Source organism: Coregonus clupeaformis, chromosome 8 (genome assembly GCF_020615455.1).
Source record: "Coregonus clupeaformis isolate EN_2021a chromosome 8, ASM2061545v1, whole genome shotgun sequence".
Lineage (NCBI taxonomy): Eukaryota > Metazoa > Chordata > Actinopteri > Salmoniformes > Salmonidae > Coregonus > Coregonus clupeaformis.
Window position 1 is genome coordinate 28,205,896 of NC_059199.1, and position 24,868 is coordinate 28,230,763.

At 44.4% G+C, this 24,868-nt stretch overlaps 2 protein-coding genes across 2 annotated transcripts; both read left to right on the forward strand.

Moving 5' to 3' along the window:
* Positions 1-11,828: 11,828 nt before the first annotated feature.
* LOC121572766 (protein S100-A11) lies at positions 11,829-13,200 on the forward strand. The gene is made up of 3 exons (XM_041884790.1): positions 11,829-11,930; positions 12,137-12,292; positions 12,886-13,200. The coding sequence occupies exons 2-3, from the start codon at positions 12,164-12,166 to the stop codon at positions 13,012-13,014; spliced, it is 258 nt and encodes an 85-aa protein (XP_041740724.1). The 5' UTR covers positions 11,829-11,930; positions 12,137-12,163; the 3' UTR covers positions 13,015-13,200.
* A 1,225-nt stretch (positions 13,201-14,425) lies between these two features.
* LOC121572765 (brain acid soluble protein 1) lies at positions 14,426-24,484 on the forward strand. The gene is made up of 3 exons (XM_041884789.1): positions 14,426-14,573; positions 22,548-22,684; positions 23,694-24,484. Exons 2-3 carry the CDS (start codon positions 22,565-22,567, stop codon positions 24,102-24,104), a joined length of 531 nt encoding a protein of 176 aa, XP_041740723.1. The 5' UTR covers positions 14,426-14,573; positions 22,548-22,564; the 3' UTR covers positions 24,105-24,484.
* The last annotated feature ends 384 nt before the right edge of the window (positions 24,485-24,868 follow it).

Here is a 24,868-nt window from a genome sequence, read left to right on the forward strand (position 1 = left end):
TAGTAGAGAATTATTTATTTAAGCTTTTATTTCTTTCATCACATTCCCAGAGGGTCAGAAGTTTACATACACTCAATTAGTATTTGGTAGCATTGCCTTTTAAAATTGTTTAACTTGGGTCAAACGTTTTGGGTAGCCTTCCACAAGCTTCCCACAATAAGTTGGGTGAATTTTGGCCCATTCCTCCAGACAGAGCTGGTGTAACTGAGTCAGGTTTGTAGGCCTCCTTGCTCGCACACACTCTTTCAGTTCTGCCCACAAATGTTCTATAGGATTGAGGTCAAGGCTTTGTGATGGCCACTCCAATACCTTGACTTTGTTGTCCTTAAGCCATTTTGCCACAACTTTGGAAGTATGCTTGGGGTCATTGTCCATTTGGAAGACCCATTTGCGACCAAGCTTTAACTTCCTGACTGATGTCTTGATGTTGCTTCAATATATCCACATCATTTTCCTTCCTCATGATACCATCTATTTTGTGAAGTGCACCAGTCCCTCCTGCAGCAAAGCACCCACACAGCATGATGCTGCCACCCCTGTGCTTCACGGTTGGGATGGTGTTCTTCGGCTTGCAAGCAACCCCCTTTTTCCTCCAAACATAACGATGGTCATTATGGCCAAACAGTTCTATTTTTGTTTCATCAGACAAGAGGACATTTCTCCAAAAAGTACGATCTTTGTCCCCATGTGCAGTTGCAAACCGTAGTCTGGCTTTTTTATGGTGGTTTTGGAGCAGTGGCTTCTTCTTTGCTGAGCGGCCTTTCAGGTTATGTCGATATAGGACTTGTTTTACTTTGGATATAGATACTTTTGGACCTGTTTCCTCCAGCATCTTCACAAGGTCCTTTGCTGTTGTTCTGGGATTGATTTGCACTTTTCGCACCAAAGTACGTTCATCTCTAGGAGACAGAACGCGTCTCCTTCTGGAGTGGTATGACGGCTGCGTGGTCCCATGGTGTTTATACTTGCATACTATTGTTTGTACACTGGCTTCCTGTTAAGGCAAGGGCTGATTTCAAGGTTTTACTGTTAACCTATAAAGCGTTACATGGGCTTGCTCCTACCTATCTTTCCGAGTTGGTCCTGCCGTACATACCAATACGTACGCTACGGTCACAAGACGCAGGCCTCCTAATTGTCCCTAGAATTTCTAAGCAAACAGCGGGAGGCAGGGCTTTCTCCTATAGATCTCCATTTTTATGGAACAGTCTGCCTACCCATGTGAGAGACGCAGACTCGGTCTCAACCTTTAAGTCTTTACTGAAGACTTATCTCTTCAGTAGGTCATATGATTGAGTGTAGTCTGGCCCAGGAGTGTGAAGGTGAACGGAAAGGCTGGAGCAACGAACAGCCCTTGCTGTCTCTGCCGGGCCGGTTCCCCTCTCCACTGGGGTTCTCTGCCTCTAACCCTGTTGCAGGGGCTGAGTCACTGGCTTGCTGGTGCTCTTTCATGCCGTCCCTGGGAGGGGTGCGTCACTTGAGTGGGTTGAGTTACTGACGTGATCTTCCTGTCTGGGTTGGCGCCCCCCCTTGGTTTGTGCTGTGGTGGAGACCTCTGTGGGCTATACTCGGCCTTGTCTCAGGATTGTAAGTTGGTGGTTGGGGATATCCCTCTAGTGGTGCGGGGGCTGTGCTTTGGCGGAGTGGGTGGGGTTATATCCTTCCTGTTTGGCCCTGTCCGGGGTTTCTTCGGATGGGGCCACAGTGTCTCCGGACCGCTCCTGTCTCAGCCTCCAGTATTTATGCTGCAGTAGTTTATGTGTCGGGGGCTGGGGTTAGTTGGTTATACCTGGAGTACTTCTCCTGTCTTATCCAGTGTCCTGTGTGAATTTAAGTATGCTCTCTCTAATTCTCTCGTTCTCTCTTTCTCTCTGAGAACCTGAGCCCTAGGACCATACGTCAGGACTACCGGGCATGATGACACCTTGCTGTCCCCAGTCCGCCTGGCCTTGCTGCTATTCCAGTTTCAACTGTTCTGCCTGCGGCTACGAAACCCCCTACCTGTCCCAGACCTGCTGTTTTCAACTCTTTAATGATCGGCTATGAAAAGCCAACTGAGAGACCTGAGCCCTAGGACCATACGTCGGGACTACCGGCCGTGGTGACTCCTTGCTGTCCCCAGTCCGCCTGGCCTTGCTGCTATTCCAGTTTCAACTGTTCTGCCTGCGGTTATGGAACCCCTACCTGTCCCAGACCTGCTGTTTTCAACTCTTAATGATCGGCTATGAAAAGCCAACTGAGATTTATTCCTGATTATTATTTGACCATGCTTGTCACTTATGAACATTTTTGAACATCTTGGCATGGTTCTGTTATAATCTCCACCCGGCACAGCCAGAAGAGGACTGGCCACCCCTCATAGCCTGGTTCCTCTCTAGGTTTCTTCCTAGGCTTTCGCCTTTCTAGGGAGTTTTTCCTAGCCACCGTGCTTCTACACCTGCATTACTAGCTGTTTGGGGTTTTAGGCTGGGTTTCTGTACAGCACTTCGAGATATTAGCTGATGTAAGAAGGGCTATATAAAATAAAATTGATTGATTGATTGATCAACGTGGTACCTTCAGGCATTTGGAAATTGCTCCCAAGGATGAACCAGACTTGTGGAGGTCTACAATTTTGTTTCTGAGGTCTTGGCTGATTTCTTTTGATTTTCCCATGATGTCAAGCAAAGAGGCACTGAGTTTGAAGGTAGGCCTTGAAATACATCCACAGGTACACCTCCAATTGACTCAAATGATGTCAATTAGCCTATCAGAATCTTCTAAAGCCATGACATTATTTTCTGGAATTTTCCAAGCTGTTTAAAGGCACAGTCAACTTAGTGTATGTAAACTTCTGACCCACTGGAATTGTGATACAGTGAATTATAAGTGAAATAATCTGTCTGTAAACAATTGTTGGAAAAATGACTTGTGTCATGCACAAAGTAGATGTCCTAACCGACTTGCCAAAACTATAGTTTGTTAAAAAGAAGTGGAGTGGTTGAAAAACAAGTTTTAATGACTCCAACCTAAGTGTATGTAAACTTCCAACTTCAACTGTATGTGCCATTTATTTGTAAGTCAATTTTCACACTTGGTTTCACAAAGTGTTTGACAGGCAACTAAATTGGTTTGATTCTGTAAGCTTAAGAATTCAAGATATTTGTTAACTTGATTGGCTATGGTCTGGTTATTTTATGGTCTTTTATGAAGAGAGATTTTTTTATTTTTTTTTATTTAATTAAAATATAGTAAGTAATCTTTGTTTTTTTTGTTGAATTTAAAACTTGTAAATGTAAAATAATTGCTCACGCTTTTTGGCCAAAGAATTCTAGCTGATGTGGATAAAGACTTAAAAAAGCAACTTGAGAGATTATAAACAAACTGCATAAACTGAGGAAATGAAGTTTAACTCCCCAAATGCGCACACTAACATTTTCAGAGAATATAAAAAAAACACTTATTTCTTAGGTATTCATTCAAGTGGAGGATATATTGTTTTATCAAACTGTTATTTTACAATGGACATATCCTTCATGATCATTTAGGAGTCAGGACATATCCCAGTTTAGCATTTAATTCATAAATGTACAGAAAGTCCTGAATCAGGTGACGTGTACAATGTTGAGTTAAGCTGAATGAGTAGTCTAGTCTTGGCAACCATTTCTCCTTTTAGTGGGTTTGTATTGGACTTTAAATAAAAAAATAATCTTGAATGAAAATGTTATATTTTCCTCTGTCTAAGGGCTTGTTCACACTGGCAGTTTGAAGCGACTCAAATACATTTTTGGGGAATATTCAAATCTGTGCTTTTTTTTGCAGTCTGAACTGCCAAAAAGCACATGGAATCTGATATTTCAAGCCACCTTTGTAGGTGATTTGAATTCAGATACAAATCTCATTCCTGGCCATGCGACTTGTCTGAACGGTAAAATCTGATTTATTTGCCCTCAAGTGGTTTTTAGACTTATTTGGCATATCTTGTTGCTTGCGAGCTACTCTGACAGTTTAAAAATAACATGTGGTAGCTAACTAGCTTTTTAATTGTTAACAAACAAATTAGTGAATGAGCTAGAAAGCTAAACGGCTAACTAGTTGACTGCTGTGGCTAGCCAAAAATGACTAGTTTTGAAAGTTGGATCATCTTATCCTTTCAGGCTTTAAAAGTGTTCTTGCGCTATGATTTTGAACATTCAAAGCAACTGGGAAACGTCCATGTCTGTAATTTACTATTTCCATTTATGACAACTTTTACTTCACTACATTCCTAAAGAAAATGTACTTTTTACTCCATACATTTTCCCTGACACCCAAAAGTACTCATTACATTTTGAATTCTTAGCAGGACAGGAAAATTGTCAAATTCTCGCACTTTCAAGAGAACATCCCTGGTCATCCCTACTGCCTCTGATCGGGCGGATTCACTAAACACACATGCTTCGTTTGTAAATGATGTCTGATTGTTGGAGTGACGTCTGGTTTGCTTAATATAAGGAATTTTAAATGATTTGTACTTTTACTTTTGATACTTATGTATATTTTAGCAATTACATTAACTTTTGATATTTAAGTATATTTAAAACAAAATACTTTTAGACTTTTACTCAAGTCGTATTTTACTGGGTGTCTTTTACTTGAGTCATTTTCTATTAAGGTATCTTTATTTTTACTCAAGTATGACAATTGGGTACTTTTTCCACCACTGTGGGGTAGTAGTGGCCTATACAGGGAATAGGGTGCATTTGGGGACTTAACCTATGCGTGACTGAACCAGTGAGACTGGACCAGTCCTGATAAGATTAACTGATTAGTAAAGTTGTCAGTAATGATGGATAGTCCAACACTTTGAAGCTGTCATACCTAACATTCTATATCTCCCTGTCAAAATGCTGAAGTGTATGCAGCGGTGAAGTCAGGCGCAGGACACAGAAGATCAGTAACGACTGCTTTACTTTCCAAAAATACGCACAAAAACAAAAGCCTCCAAAACACAAGAGGAGGATAATACGCGGAGTGCGTAATAAACAGGATGATCAATGCCAACCATACATACAGGACACGCAGACAATAACACACAAAGGCAAACATAAAACAAGGGAACTTATATGTAACATAATCAATACAGAATACGAAACAGGTGTACCAACTAGACATTACAAAACAAACATCGAAAACATCGAGCGGTAGCAGCTAGTGCTCCGGGGACGACGAACGCCGAAGCCTGCCCGAGCAAGGAGGAGGAGCAGCCTCGGCGGCATCCGTGACAGTACCTCCCCCTTGATGCGCGGCTCCAGCCGTGCGCCGACCCCGGCCTCGGGGACGGCCAGGAGGACGCGGAGCAGGGCGCATGGGATGACTCCGGTGGAACTCCGTCAGGAGGGAGGGATCTAAAATGTCCCTCCTAGGCACCCAGCACCGTTCCTCCGGACCGTACCCCTCCCACTCCACGAGATACTGCAGACCCCCCATCCGACGTCTCGAATCCACGATGGACCGGACTGAGTACGCCGGAGCCCCCTCGATGTCCAGTGGGGGCGGAGGAGTCTCCCGTATCTCATTGTCCTGGAGTGGACCAGCTACCACCGGCCTGAGGAGAGACACATGGAACGAGGGGTTAATGTGATATCATTAGGCAGTTGTAACCTGTAACATACCTCGTTCAATCTCCTCAGGACTTTAAATGGCCCCACAAACCGCCAACCCAGCTTCCGGCAGGGCAGGCAAAGGGGCAGGTTTCGAGTCGAGAGCCAGACTCGATCTCCAGGTGCGTACACTGGACCCTCACTGCGGTGGAGATTGGCGCTCGCCTTCTGCCTACGGATAGCCCGCTGCAGATGTACATGCGCAGCGTTCCATGTCTCCTCCGAGCGCCGAAACCACTCATCCACCGCAGGAGCCTCGATCTGGCTCTGATGCCATGGTGCCAGAACCGGCTGATACCCCAACACACACTGGAAAGGGGTCATATTCGTAGAGGAATGGCGAAGGGAGTTCTGGGCAATCTCTGCCCAGGGGATATACCCCGACCACTCCTCCTGCCGGTCCTGGCAATAAGATCTCAGAAACCTACCCACATCCTGGTTCACTCTCTCCACCTGCCCATTACTCTCAGGGTGGAAACCCGAGGTAAGGCTAACCGAGACCCCCAAGCGTTCCATGAACGCCCTCCAGACTCTAGAGGTGAATTGGGGATCCCGATCAGACACTATATCCTCGGGTACCCCGTAGTGCCGGAAGACGTGGGTAAACAAAGCCTCAGCAGTCTGTAGGGCAGTAGGGAGACCCGGCATTGGGATGAGACGACAGGCCTTAGAGAACCGATCCACAACGACCAGAATAGTGGTATTCCCCTGGGAGGGGGGAAGGTCCGTGACAAAGTCTACCGATAGGTGAGACCACGGCCGTTGTGGAACGGGTAGGGGTTGTAACTTCCCCCTGGGCAGGTGTCTAGGCGCCTTACACAGCGCACACCGAGCAGGAGGAGACATAAACCCTCACGTCCTTAGCCAATGTTGGCCACTAGTACTTTTCACTAAGGCAGTGCACTGTCCGGCCAATACCAGGATGTCCAGAGGAGGGTGACGTATGAGCCCAATAAATGAGACGATCACGAATCTCGAGCGGAACGTACGTCCGCCCCACTGTACACTCTGGAGGAGTAGGGTCGGTACGTAACGCCCGCTCGATTTCCGCATCGACCTCCCACACCACCGGTGCCACCAGACAAGACTCCGGCAGTATGGGAGTGGGCTCAATGGACCTCTCCTCTGTGTCATATCGCCGGGACAGGGCGTCTGCCTTAACGTTCTGGGACCCTGGGATGTAAGTGAGCTTAAAAACAAACCGGGCCAGAAACATGGCCCACCTAGCCTGACGAGGGTTCAGTCTCCTAGCTGCCCGGATGTACTCCAGGTTACGATGGTCAGTCAGAATGAGAAAAGGGTGTTGAGCCCCCTCAAGCCAATGCCTCCACACCTTTAGGGCTTGAACCACGGCTTGCAGCTCCCTGTCCCACACGTCATAATTACGTTCCGCCGTGCTGAGCTTCTTAGAGTAAAAAGCGCAGGGCCGGAGTTTAGGAGGCGTGCCTGAGCGTTGAGACAGTACAGCCCCAATACCGGCCTCTGACGCGTCCACCTCCACCTGGAACGCTAAAGCGGGGTCCGGATGCGCCAGCACCGGAGTCGAGGTGAACAGGTCCTTCAGTTGTCCAAACGCCCTGTCCGCCTCAGCCGACCACTGCAAACGCACCGGGCCCCCCTTCAGCAGGGAGGTGATGGGAGCTGCTACCTGTCCAAAACCCCGGATAAACCTCTGGTAGTAATTGGCAAAACCCAAAAACCGCTGCACCTCCTTAACCGTGGTTGGAGTCGGCCAATTACGCACGGCTGAAACGCGGTCAATCTCCATCTCCACCCCTGACGCGGACAACCGATGGCCCAGGAAGGAGATGGACTCCTGGAAAAACAGACATTTCTCTGCCTTGACATACAAGTCATGCTCCAACAGCCTAGCCAACACTCGACGCACCAGGGCTACATGCTCGGCTCGTGTAGAAGAGTACACTAGAATGTCGTCAATATACACCACTACACCCTGCCCATGCAAATCCCGGAAGATCTCGTCCACAAAGGATTGGAAGACTGAAGGAGCATTCATTAACCCGTATGGCATGACGAGATACTCATAGTGACCCGAGGTGGTACTAAATGCTGTCTTCCATTCATCTCCCTCCCTAATGCGCACCAAGTTGTAGGCGCTCCTGAGATCCAGTTTTGTGAAGAAACGCGCTCCGTGTAATGATTCCGTCATTCTCGCAATCAGAGGGAGAGGATAACTGTATTTAACAGTGATCTGATTGAGACTACGGTAATCAATACACGGGTGCAACCCTCCATCCTTCTTCACAAAAAAGAAACTCGAGGACGCAGGAGAAGTGGAGGGCCGTATGTATCCCTGTCTCAGAGACTCGGCTATGTATGTCTCCATAGCCGCCGTCTCCTCTTGAGACAGAGGATACACATGACTACGCGGAAGTGCAGCACCTGCCTGGAGGTCTATCGCACAATCCCCCTGTCTATGAGGTGGCAATCGCGTCGCCCTCGTCTTGCTGAACACGAGTGCCAAATCATCATACTCAGGAGGAATGTGCGGGCACTTGGTTCGGACTTTCCACCGTTGTCGCCCCTACGGGCAACCTAGACACCGCCCGACACACTGGTCAGACCACTCCTTGAGAGCCCTCTGTTGCCACGAAATGGTGGGGTCATGGGAGATTAACCAAGGAAGTCCCAGCACCACGGGATACGCAGGAGAGTCGATCAGATACAACTGAATGATCTCCTCATGACCCCCCTGCGTCTTCATCTTTAGTGGCGCTGTGACCTCCCTAATCAACCCAGATCCCAACGGACGGCTATCTAGGGCATGAATAGGAAAGGGCACATCTACTGGTAGGAGGGGAATCCCTAAATTAACAAAAAAATTACGATCAATAAAATTCCCAGCTGCGCCTGAATCGACTAGCGCCTTATGCTGGGAATGAGATGCAACCTGGGGAAATACTACTGGTATACACAGGTGAACAACAGAGAGCGGGTAGCCAGCAGGGTATCCAGACGGATCGACATGTCCACCAACTGATCGAAGTTTAGATTGGTGTCCCTGCAGGCCAACTCTCGTCGAACGTCCTCTCGCAGGCTGCACCAATAGTGGTCGATGAGGGCCCTCTCATTCCACCCCGCATCCGCCGCTAGAGTCCGGAAGTCCAGGGCGAACTCTTGTGCGCTCCTCTTCCCCTGTCGGAGGTGGAACAGACGCTCCCCCGCCGCTTTACCCTCTGGGGGATGATCGAAAAAAGCCCTGAAGCGGCGGGAGAACTCCGCGTAGCTGATGGTGGCGGCATCTATTCCCCTCCATTCGGCATTGGCCCACTCCAACGCCTTGCCGGATAGACAGGAGATGAGGGCGGAAACGCTCTCGTATCCCGAGGGCGCCGGGTGTATGGTTGCCAGGTAGAGTTCCACTTGAAGTAGGAACCCCTGACACCCGGCTGCGGTGCCATCATATGCCCTCGGGAGCGAGAGCCGAATCCCACTGGACTCCGGAGATGGTACGATGGGGCTGGCCGATGGTGGTGGTAATGTAGAAGGAGGTGTGGGCAAGCCTCCTCTTTCCCATCGGCGCAGGGTGTCCATCACGTCTTGCATGGCGGAGCCGAGTCTATGGATCATGGCGTCCTGGCTGCTGACCCGATCCTCCAGTGACTCAGTCACCGCCGCTGCTCCTGCTGACTCCATGGGTGGTGTGTTATTCTGTCAAAATGCTGAAGTGTATGCAGCGGTGAAGTCAGGCGCAGGACACAGAAGATCAGTAACGACTGCTTTACTTTCCAAAAATACGCACAAAAACAAAAGCCTCCAAAACACAAGAGGAGGATAATACACGGAGTGCGTAATAAACAGGATGATCAATGCCAACCATACATACAGGACACGCGGACAATAACACACAAAGGCAAACATAAAACAAGAGAACTTATATGTAACATAATCAATACAGAATACGAAACAGGTGTACCAACTAGACATTACAAAACAAACATCGAAAACATTGAGCGGTAGCAGCTAGTACTCCGGGGACGACGAACGCCGAAGCCTGCCCGAGCAAGGAGGAGGAGCAGCCTCGGCGGCATCCGTGACACTCCCAAACACCTGGTCAAGCTCTACTACTGGGCCTCTGCACAAGGCCTAGCTACAGTGCATTCAGAAAGTATTCAGACACCTTGACTTTTTCCACATTTTGTTACGTTATAGCCTTATTCTAAAATTGATAAATTAAATTTTTTCCCTCATCAATCTACACACAATACCCTATAATGACAAAGCAAAAACAGGTTTTAAGAAATGTTAGCTAATTTATTAGAAATTTAAAACAGAAATACCTTATTTACATAAGTATTCGGACCCTTTGCTATGAGACTCGAAATTGGGCTCAGGTGCATCCTGTTTCCATTGATCATCCTTGATGTTTCTACAACTTGATTGGAGTCCACCTGTGGTTAATTCAATTTTATTGGACATGATTTGGAAAGGCACACACCTGTCTAATATAAGGTCCCACAGTTTACAGTGCATGTCAGAGCAAAGACCAAGCCATGAGGTCGAAGGAATTGTCCGTAGAGCTCCGAGACAGGATTGTGTCAAGGAACAGATCTGGGGAAGGGTACCAAAAAATTTCTGCAGCATTGAAGGTCTCCAAGAACACAGTGGCCATAATTCTTAAAGGAGAGAAGTTTGGAACGACCAAGACTCTTCATAGAGCTGGCTGCCCAGCCAAACTGAGCCATTGGGGGAGAAGGGCCTTGGTCAGGGAGATTACCAAGAACCTGATGGTCACTCTGACAGAGCTCCAGAGTTCCTCTGTGGAGATGAGAGAACCTTCCAGAAGGACAACCATCTCTGCAGCACTCCACCAATCAGGCCTTTATGGTAGAGTGGTCAAACGGAAGCTACTCCTCAGTAAAAGGCACATGACAGACCGCTTGGAGTTTGCCAAAAGGCACCTAAAGGACTCTCAGACCATGAGAAACAAGATTCTCTGGTCTGATGAAACCAAGATTGAACTCTTTGGCCTGAATGCCAAGCGTCACGTCTGGAGGGAACCTGGCACCATCCCTACGGTGAAGCATGGTGGTGGCAGCATCATGCTGTTGGGATGTTTTTCAGCGGCAGGGACTGGGAGACTAGTCACAGGATCGAGGGAAAGATGAACGGAGTACAGAGAGATCCTTGATGAAAACATGCTCAGGACCTCAGACTGGGACGAAGGTTCACCTTCCAACAGGAAAACAACCCTAAGCACACAGCCAAGACAACGCAGGAGTGGCTTCGGGACAAGTCTCTGAATGTCCTTGAGAGGCCCATTCAGAGCCCGGACTTGTACCCGATCGAACATCTCTGGAGAGAACTGAAAATAGCTGTGCAGCAACGCTCCCCATCCAACCTTACAGAGCTTGAGAGGATCTGCAGACAAGAATGGGAGAAACTCCCCAAATATAGGTATGCCAAGCTTGTATCTTCATACCCAAGAAGACTCTAGGCTGTAATCGCTGCCAAAGGTGCTTCAACAAAGTACTGAGTAAAGGGTCTGAATACTTAGGTAAACGTAATATTTCCATATCATATATTTGCAGATATCTCTAAAAACCTGTTTTTGCTTTGTCCTTATGGGGTATTGTGTGTAGATTGATTTGGGGGGGGGGGTCTGAATACTTTCAGAATGCACTGTACATGGTGAACAGGACTCCCATTTTAAAACCTGAGGAAACACCACCACACACCTTTTCTCAGAGACACACACACACACTTTCTCTCTCGCTCTCTCTCTCTCATACACTCGTGTGCAGACTTGCCCTCCTGGTTCACTGCATCATTTGATGATACAGCATTTTCTTCAAACCATTTGGTCATCATTGTTGGGTTTGAGAGATATGTATGAATGCATCTATGCTGATTCAGTGTTGATTTCAGGTTCCTGATTAAAATGAACTGACAGATGTTATCCTAAGTCCCCAACACTGCAAGAAAACCAACTGAAATATGTTGTGTCCTGTCAGCAAAGTTATTTGCTGACTTGATCAAATGTTTATACAGCATCAAAACTACAGAATAATATTGAATTTGACTGTAGTAAACTTCCATCATATCAATATATTTGTTAATGTTGATTGGTATATAAAGGTCATATGTGCATTTGGGTCTGGGGTGATTGCGTGCCTTCCAGAAGGTGCGATGGAAAACCAGAAAGCTAGATAAGAATATCCTGATGGAAACTTGTTGGTTTTCCGCTGATGTCTGCGTCATCAAGGGGGGATTGAGACAATAAAAGAGGAGACGAAAGATTGGAAAGACTAGATTCTCCATTCCTGCTGCAACCAGACCATACCTCAAGTGAGACGACTTGTGACTGATTTTCCTTTAATATGGTTCTTTCTTTCCTCTCTCTGAATCTGATTTCACATGTTTTTCTTGTTTTTCATCATTTAGTTGTTGGCTTTATTTTAAAGTCTGCTTCTACAATGGATAAAAACATTGTAATAACATTTATAGACAATTTATAAGCAGACCTGTTTCTTTCTCTTGTCATGTATTCGCAGTCAACTCCTACATACCGACTCAGTACAATGGAATCTGCCATCAACGTACTTGTCTCCCAGTTCAAGACCTTTGCTGGGAAGGATGGATCCTCGAACACCTTGAGCAAAGGGGAGTTCAGCAGCCTGGTGGCCTGTCAACTACCTACATTTGTCAAGGTAAATCAGTCTCAGTCCCAAATGGCACCCTATTTCCTATGTAGCGCACTTCTTTAGACCGGAGCCTTATGTGCCCTGGTCAAAAGAAGTGCACTACATAGGGAATAGGGTACCATTTGGGACACAATCTTAGTCCTCTTCAGCACCCACTTCATACTTGGCATCCATTTCGCAATACATAATTATCTAGAGCAGTGAGTGAGTGGCTGAATGACAACGTGATAACAAGCATCGTATACGTGAGTGATAGCAGGCCAAATCCTTTTCTGTACCATTTCTATTGCTCTCAGATAAGCTTGCATACCCAAACACACGCATGCACGTAAAGTAGTGCACTATATAGGGAATAGGGTGCCATTTGGGATGCATCACTGGTATTTGCTCTGGCATGCTCACCCGGTGTTATAGCATAAACCTCCTTCCAACTTTGCAACCAAAGTTTGTGGAACTCAGACTCTGTGCCATTTGATCTATAGTACTGTACTATTCTTTACCATTAGATGGCATAGTAGCCTTAACCATGCTGCTCATTGTTAACCTAGTCTGGGCCTGAATGTGTCACTGTCCCATTTCTCCTCTCTGATTGCCTGCAGAACGCCAGTGATCCAGACGTGATCGAGCAGCTCATGGGCTCATTGGACGAAAACAACGATGGGGAGCTGACTTTCCTGGAGTTTTGGCAGCTGATTGGAAAACTTGCCAACAAGCAAGGGGGCTTTTAGCCAATAAAAACACTGCATGGGATTCCGTAGGACTAAAGAGTAGCATTGTGCAATATGCTACAGTCCAATTAAATGATCCTGTATGTAGCTGTGTGGCAAACTTTTGATCTGAATTGACATGCACAATTCTTTAGTTGATCATTTTCTAAAGCAGGCAACTTTGAATAAATGGATCCATTGTCTTAACTTGCCTTCTGTCTCTGGTTCATTGGCCTCAGTTTATGACAGCTATTACTCAGGTGGAGGCCTAGAGGGAGGAAAATGGGCCTGTGTGTTAGAAATGCCGGGGCCGATCTCTGGTACCAGTCCGGCCCTGTCCACCACCCTCAGGTGCATTCTCTCATTTAGTGTAGATGTATTATAACCTTGATTTAATAGCATAATTGGATCGTAACCCTACACTGCTCCCACAACTACACCAGGTACAGCGATCCTATTCCATACGGGTTTATAATGCCTATACAAAGATGCCTTTCCAAGTGTTACACAGTGATGTAAGTGCAATCTACAGACCTGCTGCTATCTACCATCTCTGTGTCTCCATTACCAGTATAAGTTGTATCCTAGGTCAACAACAATACATTGGATACAGGAGAGCTGCTTGGTGTCTGTACAAATACTGCCTGTCCCTATACTCTTGTTTAATGAAGTTGTGTTTGTTTAGTGAGGTAAAAAATAGTGCATATTCACTGCTATTTGCTCTGGCATGCTCACCAGCTGTGTTATAGCATACACTTCCCTCCATTTCATTCTGTTAAGCGACGCTTTCCAAAGTTAGACATTTCTATTGCAATTTTGATACTGGGCAACTGTGGAGTTTGTATCCTAATTAAACACAGCAAGGTGCCAGTGTGGGTGTGACGGATGACAAATGACTGTGTCAGCTCCGATTAAACAATGACACACACTGATACAGCATGACACACTCCCTCAGGGCATGTGTGTCTGTGCCTACATTTGACTGTTGTGGTCTGGATATCCTCCTGAGGCAGTGGCCACTCCCATGAGCCTGGGTGATTGAGTGGGGTAAAGATCACTACTGTCCACACAGTAGCCTAACGGCTAAACTTGTGTTCATTTCATGAAATGCAACTGGAAGTCAATTTTGGATATAAAGGGTTAAAAGCAACTCAACACTCAAGCCTCAATCCGTCTCCTCTTCCCAGCCTCCTATGAATCAGAATATCCCTCATACTCGAATTATTGGCGTGGAACAACACAAATCACACATGACATAAACTTGCACCACATACCAAAGACAATAGAATAAAGAAGAATTAAGTTCCAAGGTTGTGATACACATTTTTACCACCTCATTAAAAAAAAAGGTGTCTTATCTTATCTCTTCCACATCCCCCCTTATTTGTCGAACTCTCCCAGGTACACGCCCTTTGACTTGTCAGGGAAAAAAGTTTAAGAAAAAACTAAATCACGGAAGAGATTATTTAGCCCTAGTTTGGCAAGTCTCTTTTGTGGTCTCAAAGCAGCGGAGATAGACGGAAAAGTAACACAAAGTTGGGCACATTTGAACTGTTCGCTTGTCCTGTAGGAAGTATATGGTGAGTTATATATTTTGTTCATACTTTATTGAAAAAGTTTTGCACTGTAAATTTGCTTAACTCATAACGCGTATGCCACGTTTTAGATACACCCTTGCAGGAACTGTCTATACGCTCTTGGACAGTGCCAATGACGACGCTGTTGGAGACTCCAAGAGACTCCAGGTTTTTTTACGTAGCAAGTAGCGGATAACGTTTGATTTCAAAGGGGGGAAAACTATTTAACTACATGTTAGTGCATTATTTATCATAAACGCATAGCTATTCTTGATCAGTCATAGCGTGTGCACAGTCAACCAAAAAATACCTGAGATAAGGCCTCTTTTGTAAACGGATATATCAGCTGATATCTAGCCTACCATGAGCCATATGAGCCTGTTTGGTTTGTACAACTGGCCTAAAATGTATGGACTATCCAAACAACATATGACCTATGCGTAAACCTACACTGTAAAGGAGTTACCGTGATTTTGACAGTAGCTTACAGGAAGCTCGGTGGCAAGTACAATTCTGTATTTCATATTACAGTACACCCACTGTAATGTAAATATAGTATCAAACCAACCACTGTGTAATGACACACAGTAAAACAAAATGGATGGATGGATGGATGGATGAAATTCGTTGAGGGGAAGGGTTTGTATTTCACAATATTTTACTGTAATTACAAGAGATTGGTGCAAGCAGGTTGGCTGCTAGGTAAAGAGTTTACGAACATTGCAGCATATTAATGAATATTTTGTGTATTTCACTTTCACTTTCTAGAGGCCTTAGCTTAGGCTTGCAAACTGGCAGTGACTACTGGGCAAAACAGACCAAAAGGACATGGCAAAATGCTTAACCATTTAAGGTTTAAGACTTGCTACCACTCGAATCTGTCCCCTATACATTTTAAAATGATGGGGCACTATAACCACATAGGACTTAAATTGGTACAGCATTCTCATTCACTGGTGTAACAAATATAGCCTCTTGCAAGGCACGCCTCAAAATATGGTAATGAGACAGAAGCAACAATACCATGCACCCACTAATGGTCAAAAGGTTTTTTGCACTCCAAACATATGGTACGGTACTGTATTCTGTGGGGTGGAATTACAGTACCATTCGAAATACAGCAATTATTTCCCCGCCCACAACATTTTCCCACAATGCACCATAATTTACAGTATGCTGCAGTAAAACGTTTCAGATTATTTTACTGTTGATAATACAAAATATTACTGCAAAATGTACCGTTTTCCATTACAGTGTATGTGTAAGGGTGATACTATGCATTGCGACTTTATAATCTGTCATAGCCTACATACTACAACCTATTTCCTATAAGATCTCCAACAATGATAAATGTCCGAAAGTAAAACCTGTGTAAACAACCAGAGCTCAAGGCACTCTTCAATTGGCTCAGAATTCTCATTCTTAAATTAGTGCACCATTGATGTTCAGCAGTTTTTTTGTAAACCTATGTGATAAATTAGAGAGGCACTGCAAGCCTGTTCGGTGCAGTATATAGCCACAACCTAACTTGTTCCTCTCTTAATATTTCATTCCACACGAGCGGTAGTATTGCCATTACTCAGAGCACGTACTGTATCACATTCGCCCATTTGGAAACACAACCCTCAATCTCCTTTGGGCTCTGAAGTGAAACGGGAAACCTCTGGGTGTCTATATTGAATTATTTGCAGAGTCGTTTTTTTGCCTTTTTCTCCCAATAATAGGGATTTGTTTATGTGTGTCGGAACTGAGGCGGGGTCAGAGCTGTCCTTGTGATGTTGGCTAAGTAATAGAAGCCCTGTGTTCATTAGTCAGATTTAGGGAGTGATGTGGCTCGACACATGCTGTCTGGCGGCCGTTTGGAGATGAGGTCTACTGTCACTGACCCTGACCGCAAGAAGGCATAACCAGGTTGCAGCCAGGCCACCAAGTAAATAATACTTGTACGAATAGGACAGAAATGGAAATGCAAGAATCGTGACTGTACCAATACTGTACCAATTTAACTATGTGGTTATATGTGGTTACATCAATTTGTACAGTGCCTTCAGGAAGTAGTCACACCCCTTGACTTTTTCCACATTTTGTTGTGTTACAGCCTGAATTTAAAATGGATTAAATAGATATATTTTTTTATCACTGGCGTACACACAATTTTTTTTCCTGAAATATATTAGAAATTATAAAGCTGAAATGTCTTGATTTAATAAGGATTCAACCCTCCGTGTATGTCAATGATGTCGCTCTTGCTGCTGGTGACTCTCAGATCCACCTCTACGCAGACGACACCATTTTGTATACATCTGGCCCTTCATTGGACACTGTGTTAACAAACCTCCAAACGAGCTTCAATGCTATACAACACTCCTTCCGTAGCCTCCAACTGCTCTTAAACACTAGTAAAATTAAAGGCATGCTCTTCAATCCTGCCCACCCAACTAGAATCACTACTCTCGACGGGTCTGACCTAGAGTATGTGGACAACTACAAACACCTAGGTGTCTGGTTAGACTGTAAACTCTCCTTCCAGACTCACATTAAGCATCTCCAATCCAAAGTTAAATCTAGAATCGGCTTCCTATTTCGCAATAAAGCCTCCTTCTCTCATGCTGCCAAACATGCCCTCGTAAAACTGACTATCCTACCGATCCTTGACTTCGGCGATGTCATTTACAAAATAGCCTCCAACACTCTACTCAGCAAATTGGATGTAGTCTATCACAGTGCCATCCGTTTTGTCACCAAAGCCCCATATACTACCCACCACTGTGACCTGTACGCTCTTGTTGGCTGGTCCTCACTACATATTCGTCGCCAAACCCACTGGCTCCAGGCCATCTATAAATCACTGCTAGGCAAATCCCCGCCTTATCTTAGCTCATTGGTCACCATAGCAACACCCACCCGTAGTATGCGCTCCAGCAGGTATATCTCACTGGTCATCCCCAAAGCCAACACCTCCTTTGGCCGCCATTCCTTCCAGTTCTCTGCTCTGTTGCCAATGACTGGAACGAACTACAAAAATCTCTGAAGCTGACGTCTCTTATCTCCCTCACTAACTTTAAGCATCAGTTGTCAGAGCACCTTACCGATCACTGCACCTGTACACAGCCCATCTGAAATTAGCCCACCCAACTACCTCATCCCCATATTGTTATTTATTTTGCTCATTTGCACCCCAGTATCTCTATTTGCACATCATCTCTATCATTCCAGTGTTAATATTAATTGTAATTATTTTGCACTATGGCCTATTTATTGCCTTACCTCCATAACTTGCTACATTTGCACACACTGTATATATATTTTCTGTTGTATTTTTGACATTACGTTTTGTTTTACCCCATATGTAACTCTGTGTTGTTGTTTTTTTCGCACTGCTTTGCTTTATCTTGGCCAGGTCGCAGTTGTAAATGAGAACTTGTTCTCAACTGGCTTACCTGGATAACTAAAGGTTAAATAAATAAATAAATACAATTTTGTTATGGCAAGCCTTGTGGTGAGTGATTTTGAACGGAGTCAGGCGCAGGAGGGTAAATCACAGAATGAAAGGGTTTATTCCGAAAAGCACAGCGGTACGCAGCAATGCGTCAAACACTCTAGAGCGTAAATCAGGCGCACAGGGAAACAACAATGCACACGGGTGAAATATCCCGGCGATACAAAATACAAGGAGCTCCACCGAATAAACAATTACTCACAAAGACAAGGGGGCAGAGGGAACGCTTATACAGGTACTGATGAGGGGATGAGAACCAGCTGTGTGTAATAAACAAGACAAAACAAATGGAATGATGAGATGAGGCTAGAAGGCCGGTGACGACGAACGCCGAAGCCTGCCCGAACAAGGAGAGGAGGCAGTTTTGGAGGAAGTCGCGACAAGCCTAAAGAAGTTCAGGAGTAAAAATGTGCTTAACAAGTCACATAATAAGTTGCAGGGACTCACTGCAATAATAGTGTTTAACATGATTTTTGAATGACTGCCTCATCTCTGTACCCCACACATACAATTATCTGTAAGGTCCCTCAATCGAGCAGTGAATTTCAAACAAAGATTCAACCACAAAGACCAGGGAGGTTTTCCAATGCCTCGCAAAGAAGGACACCTATTGGTGGAAGGGTAAAAAATATATATATATATTGAATTTATCTTGGCATGGTGAAGTTATTAATTACACTTTGGATGGTGTATCAATACACCCAGTCACCACAAAGATACAGGCGTCCTTCCTAACTCAGTTGCCGGAGAGGAAGGAAACCATTCAGGGATTTCACCATTAGGCCAATGGTGACTTTAAACAGTTACATAGTTTAATGGCTGTGATAGGACAAAACTGAGGATGGATCAACAACATTGTAGTTACTATGCTTGTAATCATTAACGAGGGGGGGGGGTTCTCAGGATAAAAAAATTAACGGAATGGAGCTAAGCACAGGCAAAATCCTAGAGGAAAACCTGGTTCAGTCTGCTTTCCACCAGACACTGGGAGGGTGAATTCACCTTTCAGCAAGACAATAACCTAAAACACCTGAAAATGGTTGTTTAGTAATGATCAACAACCAATTTGACAGAATAATTTTTTAAAGAATAATGGGCAAATGTTGCACAATCCAGGTGTGGAAAGCTCATAGAGACTTACCCAGAAAGACCCACAGCTATAATCGCTGCCAAAGGTGATTCTAACATGTATTGACTCAGGTGGTTGATTACTTATCTAATCAAGATATATTAGTGTTTTATTTTTCATAAATGTTTAACAAATGTTAGAATTTTTCTTTCACTTTGACATTACAGAGTATTTTGTGTAACCCGTTGACAAAAAATGACAATTCAATCCATTTTAATTCCACTTAGTATGGTTGAGCATTTTGCCATGTACTTTTGGTCTGTTTTGTCCTGTAGTCGCTGCAGTTTGGAAGCCTTTGTTAAAGCCTCTAGAAGTGCAAGTGATATAAAACACCAAATATACAATAATATACTGTATTTGTAAACACTTTACCTAGGAGCTAACCTGCTAGCAACAATCCCTTGTATTTACAGTAAAATACTGTGAAATACAAACCCTTCCCCTCAATGAATTTAATTAATTAATTCATCCATTCATTGATTCCGATTATGGTAGCATATACTTTTTTACAGTATAATACAGTGAATTTTACGTATTGTACTGTGTGACATTACACAGTACTTGCTTTGATACCGTATTTATATTACAGTAGGTGTACTGTACTATGAAATACAGAATTGTACTTGCCACCGAGCTGCCTCGAAGCTACTGTCAAATTCACAGTAACCTCTTTACAGTGTATGCTTTTTCTTGGCGAACGTGTGTGTGTACTTTGTGCTACATTTAAATACTAAAGTTGACAAACGAGTGAGGTTGGTTCATTAAACGTGCAAACATCTCCCTTCACCGCTTTGGGGCAAACTAGCTTGGCCTGTAAATTCCTATCCTGTTTAAGTGATCTCCTCTGACAGAAATGAATGGAATTCCTGCATGGATATGTCACTCACTGTCATGCATTGTATTTTGTGCTCAGTGTGAGGGCCATCTTACACATACAGCTGTCTATTGTGAGTAATAGGACACATATCACGCATATCTCATTCAATCAGTCCAACACTCATGGGCTGTATTACACACATACAACCTGATTACTCACATATAAAGACGCATACAGCACAAACTAACACGCACATGCATGCACACACGCACACACACACGCACACATGCTAACATATTCACTATGTCAAATGTCTGTCAAAATCTTGAAATTAATTTTTGTAATCACATGAGAGTGCATAAGGGCGTGAGGAGGCAACAGAGAAAGAGATCGAGAGACAGAGAAAGAGAGAGAGACATACAGTTCCAGTCAAAACTTTGGACACACATACTCATTCCAGGGGTTTTCTTTATTTTTACTATTTTCTACATTGTAAAATAATAGTGAAGACATCAAAACTATGAAATAACACATATGGAATCATGCAGTAACCAAAAAAGTGTTAAACAAATCAAAATATATTTTAGTAGCCACCCTTTGCCTTGATGACAGCTTTGCACACTCTTGGCATTCTCTCAACCAGCTTCATGAGGTAGTCACCTGGAATGCATTTCGATTAACAGGTGTGCCTTGTTAATGCGTTTGAGCCAATCAGTTGTGTTGTGACAAGGTAGGGTTGGTATACAGAAGATAGTCCTATTTGGTAAAAGACCAAGTCCATCATTACTTTAAGACATGAAGGGCAGTCGAGAACTTTGAACGTTTCTTCAAGTGCAGCCGCAAAAACCATCAAGCGCTTTGATGAAACTGGCTCTCATGAGGACCGCCACAGGAAGGAAGACCCAGAATTACCTCTGCTGCAGAGGATAAGTTCATTAGAGTTAACTGCACCTCAGATTGCAGCCCAAATAAATGCTTCACAAAGTTCAAGTAACAGACACATCTCAACATCAACTGTTCAGAGGAGTCTGCGTGAATCAGGCCTTCATGGTCGAATTGCTGCAATGAAACCACTACTAAAGGACACCAATAAGAATAAGAGACTTGCTTGGGCCAAGAAACACGAGCAGTGGACATTAGACCGGTGGAAATGTGTCCTTTGGTCTGATGAGTCCAAATTTGAGATTTTTGGTTCCAACCGCCGTGTCTTTGTTAGACGCAGAGTAGGTGAACGGATGATCTCAGCATTGGTGGTTCCCACCGTGAAGCATGGAGGAGGAGGTGTTATGGTGTGGGGGTGCTTTGCTGGTGACACTGTCAGTGATTTATTTAGAATTCAAGGCACACTTAACCAGCATGGCTACCACAGCATTCTGCAGCGATATGCCATCCCATCTGGTTTGCGCTTAGTGGGACTATCATTTGTTTTTCAACAGGACAATGACCCAAAACACACCTCCAGGCTGTGTAAGGGCTATTTTACCAAGAAGGAGAGTGATGGAGTGCTGTATCAGATGACCTGGCCTCCACAATCACCCGATCTCAACCCAGTTGAGATGGTTTGGGATGAGTTGGACCGCAGAGTGAAGGAGAAGCAGCCAACAAGTGCTCAGCAAATGTGGGAACTCCTTCAAGACTGTTGGAAAATCATTCCTCATGATGCTGGTTGAGAGAATGCCAAGAGTGTGCAAAGCTGTCATCAAGGCAAAGGGTGGCTACTTTTAGGAATCTAAAATCTAAAATATATTTTGATATATTTAACACTTTTTGGGTTACTACATGATTCCATATTTGTTATTTCATAGTTTTGATGTCTTCACTATTATTCTACAATGTAGAAAATAGTATAAAATAAAGAAAAACTCTTGAATGAGTAGGTGTGTCCAAACATTTGACTGGTACTGTATAAAGAAGGAGAGAGAGATAGAGAAAGATAGAGAGCAGACAGGTGGCAGGTAATCCCTGAGGTAATCTGAAACCGTGGCCCTATGGTGGCTTCAGTAGATCAGATGACCTATCAAAGATCAGAACTTCCATTGTACATCACCGCTTGTCTCTCAGTCAGACTCTCTCTCACCCTTAGTTTATCGCACATCACCTGTCCATCTCCTACCTACCCTATTCTACCAAGGAGTTCAAGGCTCAACACCTGAAACCACAAGCCTTTGTGCATCTCAAGGACATCCACTGTTTCTTTTTCCACTGTGGTGGTCTATCTTTGTCTACTTAAATTAAATTGTAGATTGTCACAGAAATAATTTTGTCAAATGTGCATTGCCTGTGTCACTCAATCAATATCTCACACCATCTCTGTTTTTTTTTTCTCTCTCTCTCTCTCTCTCTCTCTCTCTCTCTCTCTCTCTCTCTCTCTCTCTCTCTCTCTCTCTCTCTCTCTCTCCTCTTTCTCTCTCTCTCTGTCTCTCTCTCTTTCTCTGCTCTCTCTTACCTTCTTACCTGCTTCCTCTCCCCCCTTTCCCCCAACCACCCTGTTCATCCCTCTCTACCAAACCCTACCCCTCTATCTCGGGGCAGAGAGAGAGAGAGCAGTCATGGAGTCGGCCATTCAGACGGTAGTGGGTGTCTTCCTGAAGTCAGCCAAGGGGAAGGAGAGTTTGGGAGGGAATGACTTCCAGAAGCTGGTGAAGAGCCAGCTCCACAACATCATGATGGTCAGTCAGACAGCAGCCTCCACACTCACCATGGCTGATGTCACTCAAATGAAGTTATAAACCAGCCATAAACACTACACCTTTTTGAACTCTTTGATTGAGCTATAGTTGTTAAGATTAAGATCACTTTAATTGTCAATTGTACACAAGGTCCAACCGAAATTTGACTTCTGCTTTATCCCAACCCCTCCGAAAGACACACATACAGTGGGGTTCGAAATTATTGACACCCTTGATAAAGATGAGAAATAATGCCTGTATAAAATAAATAATAAAATACTGAGCTATATTGTCTGCTCAAAAAAATGGGATGTAAATTTTTCTGACCTCTACCTTTTTGAGATTTGTTTGTATTACTTGTTAAACAAAATCTCTTTCTCTGAGCAATTTAATTAGTATAAAATAATATAATTTCCCCATTTTATGAAGCATACAGTATTTTAATAATTTATTTTATACAGTCATTGTTGCTCATATGTATCAAGGGTGTCAATAATTTCAAACCCCACTGTACATATACAGGTTGGAGTAGGGTGCTGCCACACTGGGCGCCCTGTAGCAGTTGTTGTAGGAGGTTAAGTGCCTTGCTCAAGGGCACAATGGCAGGCAACGGTGTCTAGGATTTAATACCAGCAACCCTCTGGGTTGCAAGCTCACTTCCCACCATATTTTTCCCGTCAGACCTGGGATTCAAACTGGCAACCCTCTGGTTGCTGGCTCGTTTCTCTAACCGCTAGACTGCCTGCTGCACTAGTAAGATAATGAAGGCTTCTCGGTAATGGCTAGTGTTTGGAATAGGAGACACTACAGACTAACATATAAAATAGGGTGGGTTGCACCAACATGGATTAACTCTTAAACTTGGTTAAATCAAGGTCTATCTATTAATCATGCTGCACAAAACAGTACTGTACCTTGTGATGCAAGGGGTCAGTTACTACTGAGGTCACCTCTGCTGTCTTCACCTTTGAGTCACGTCTGCCCATCTCTCTATCTACTCTGTACCCAGGACACAGACAGCTCCGAGGCAGTGAAGAAAATGCAACAGGGCCTGGACGCCAACCAGGACGGTAAAGTCAACTTTGAGGAGTACATGAAGCTGGTGGGCTACCTAGCAACCTCCCTGAGTGTGCAATGCACCGCTGCCGTGGAGACGCCAGCCGAGAGTGCGGCCGCCACAACGGAGACCAAGAGTGCACCAGCAGCAGCAGAGGTAAAGGAAGAGAAGGCAGAAGCGGAGGCACAGCCAGAGGAGGCACAGGCAGAGCCAGAGGCAGCCACAGCTGTAGAGGCACCAGCAGAGGCAGCCACAGAAGCAGCCGTAGAGAAAGAGAAGGTTGAAGAGGCAGAAAAGGTGGAAAAGGTGGAGGATCCAGCACCAGCAGCAACCGAGGAGGAGAAGACAGAGGAGGCCTCATAGAAGTTTACCACTGGTCCTGTCCGGACATTACAATACACACCAACACCAAACTGGTACACACCTCACTACCCTAATACACACTACAGTACACTATACAACCCACCCTTCAAACAGAGTGCTAATACCATAATAATAATAATAATAATAATAATAATAATAATAATAATAATACCATGCAACATTACAGTATATGTTGCAACCCCACAATAACACATTTATTTTCATACACACATACGTAAACCCAGTATTTGGTACTAAAATACACGACACACAGCAACATACTATAAACCCCAATCCATATTTTCTTGATATACACTACCATTCAAAAGTTTGGGGTCACTTGGAAATGTCCTTGTTTTCGAAAGAAATTCAATTTTTATGCCCATTAAAATAACATCAAATTGATCAGAAAAACAGTGTAGACATTGTTAATGTTGTAAATGGCTATTGTAGCTGGAAACGGCTGATTTTTTATGGAATATCAACATAGGCGCATTATCAGCAACCATCTGAAACTCGTTAGTCTATTCTTGTTCTGAGAAATTGCCAAGAAACTGAAGATCTCGTACAACGCTGTGTACTACTCCATTCACAGAACAGCGCAAACTGGCTCTAACCAGAATAGAAAGAGGAGTGGGAGACCCCAGGGCACAACTGAGCAAGAGGACAAATACATTAGAGTGTCTAGTTTGAGAAACAGACGCCTCACAGGTCCTCAACTGGCAGCTTCAGTGAAGTGAACAGTGAAGAGGCGACTTTGGGAT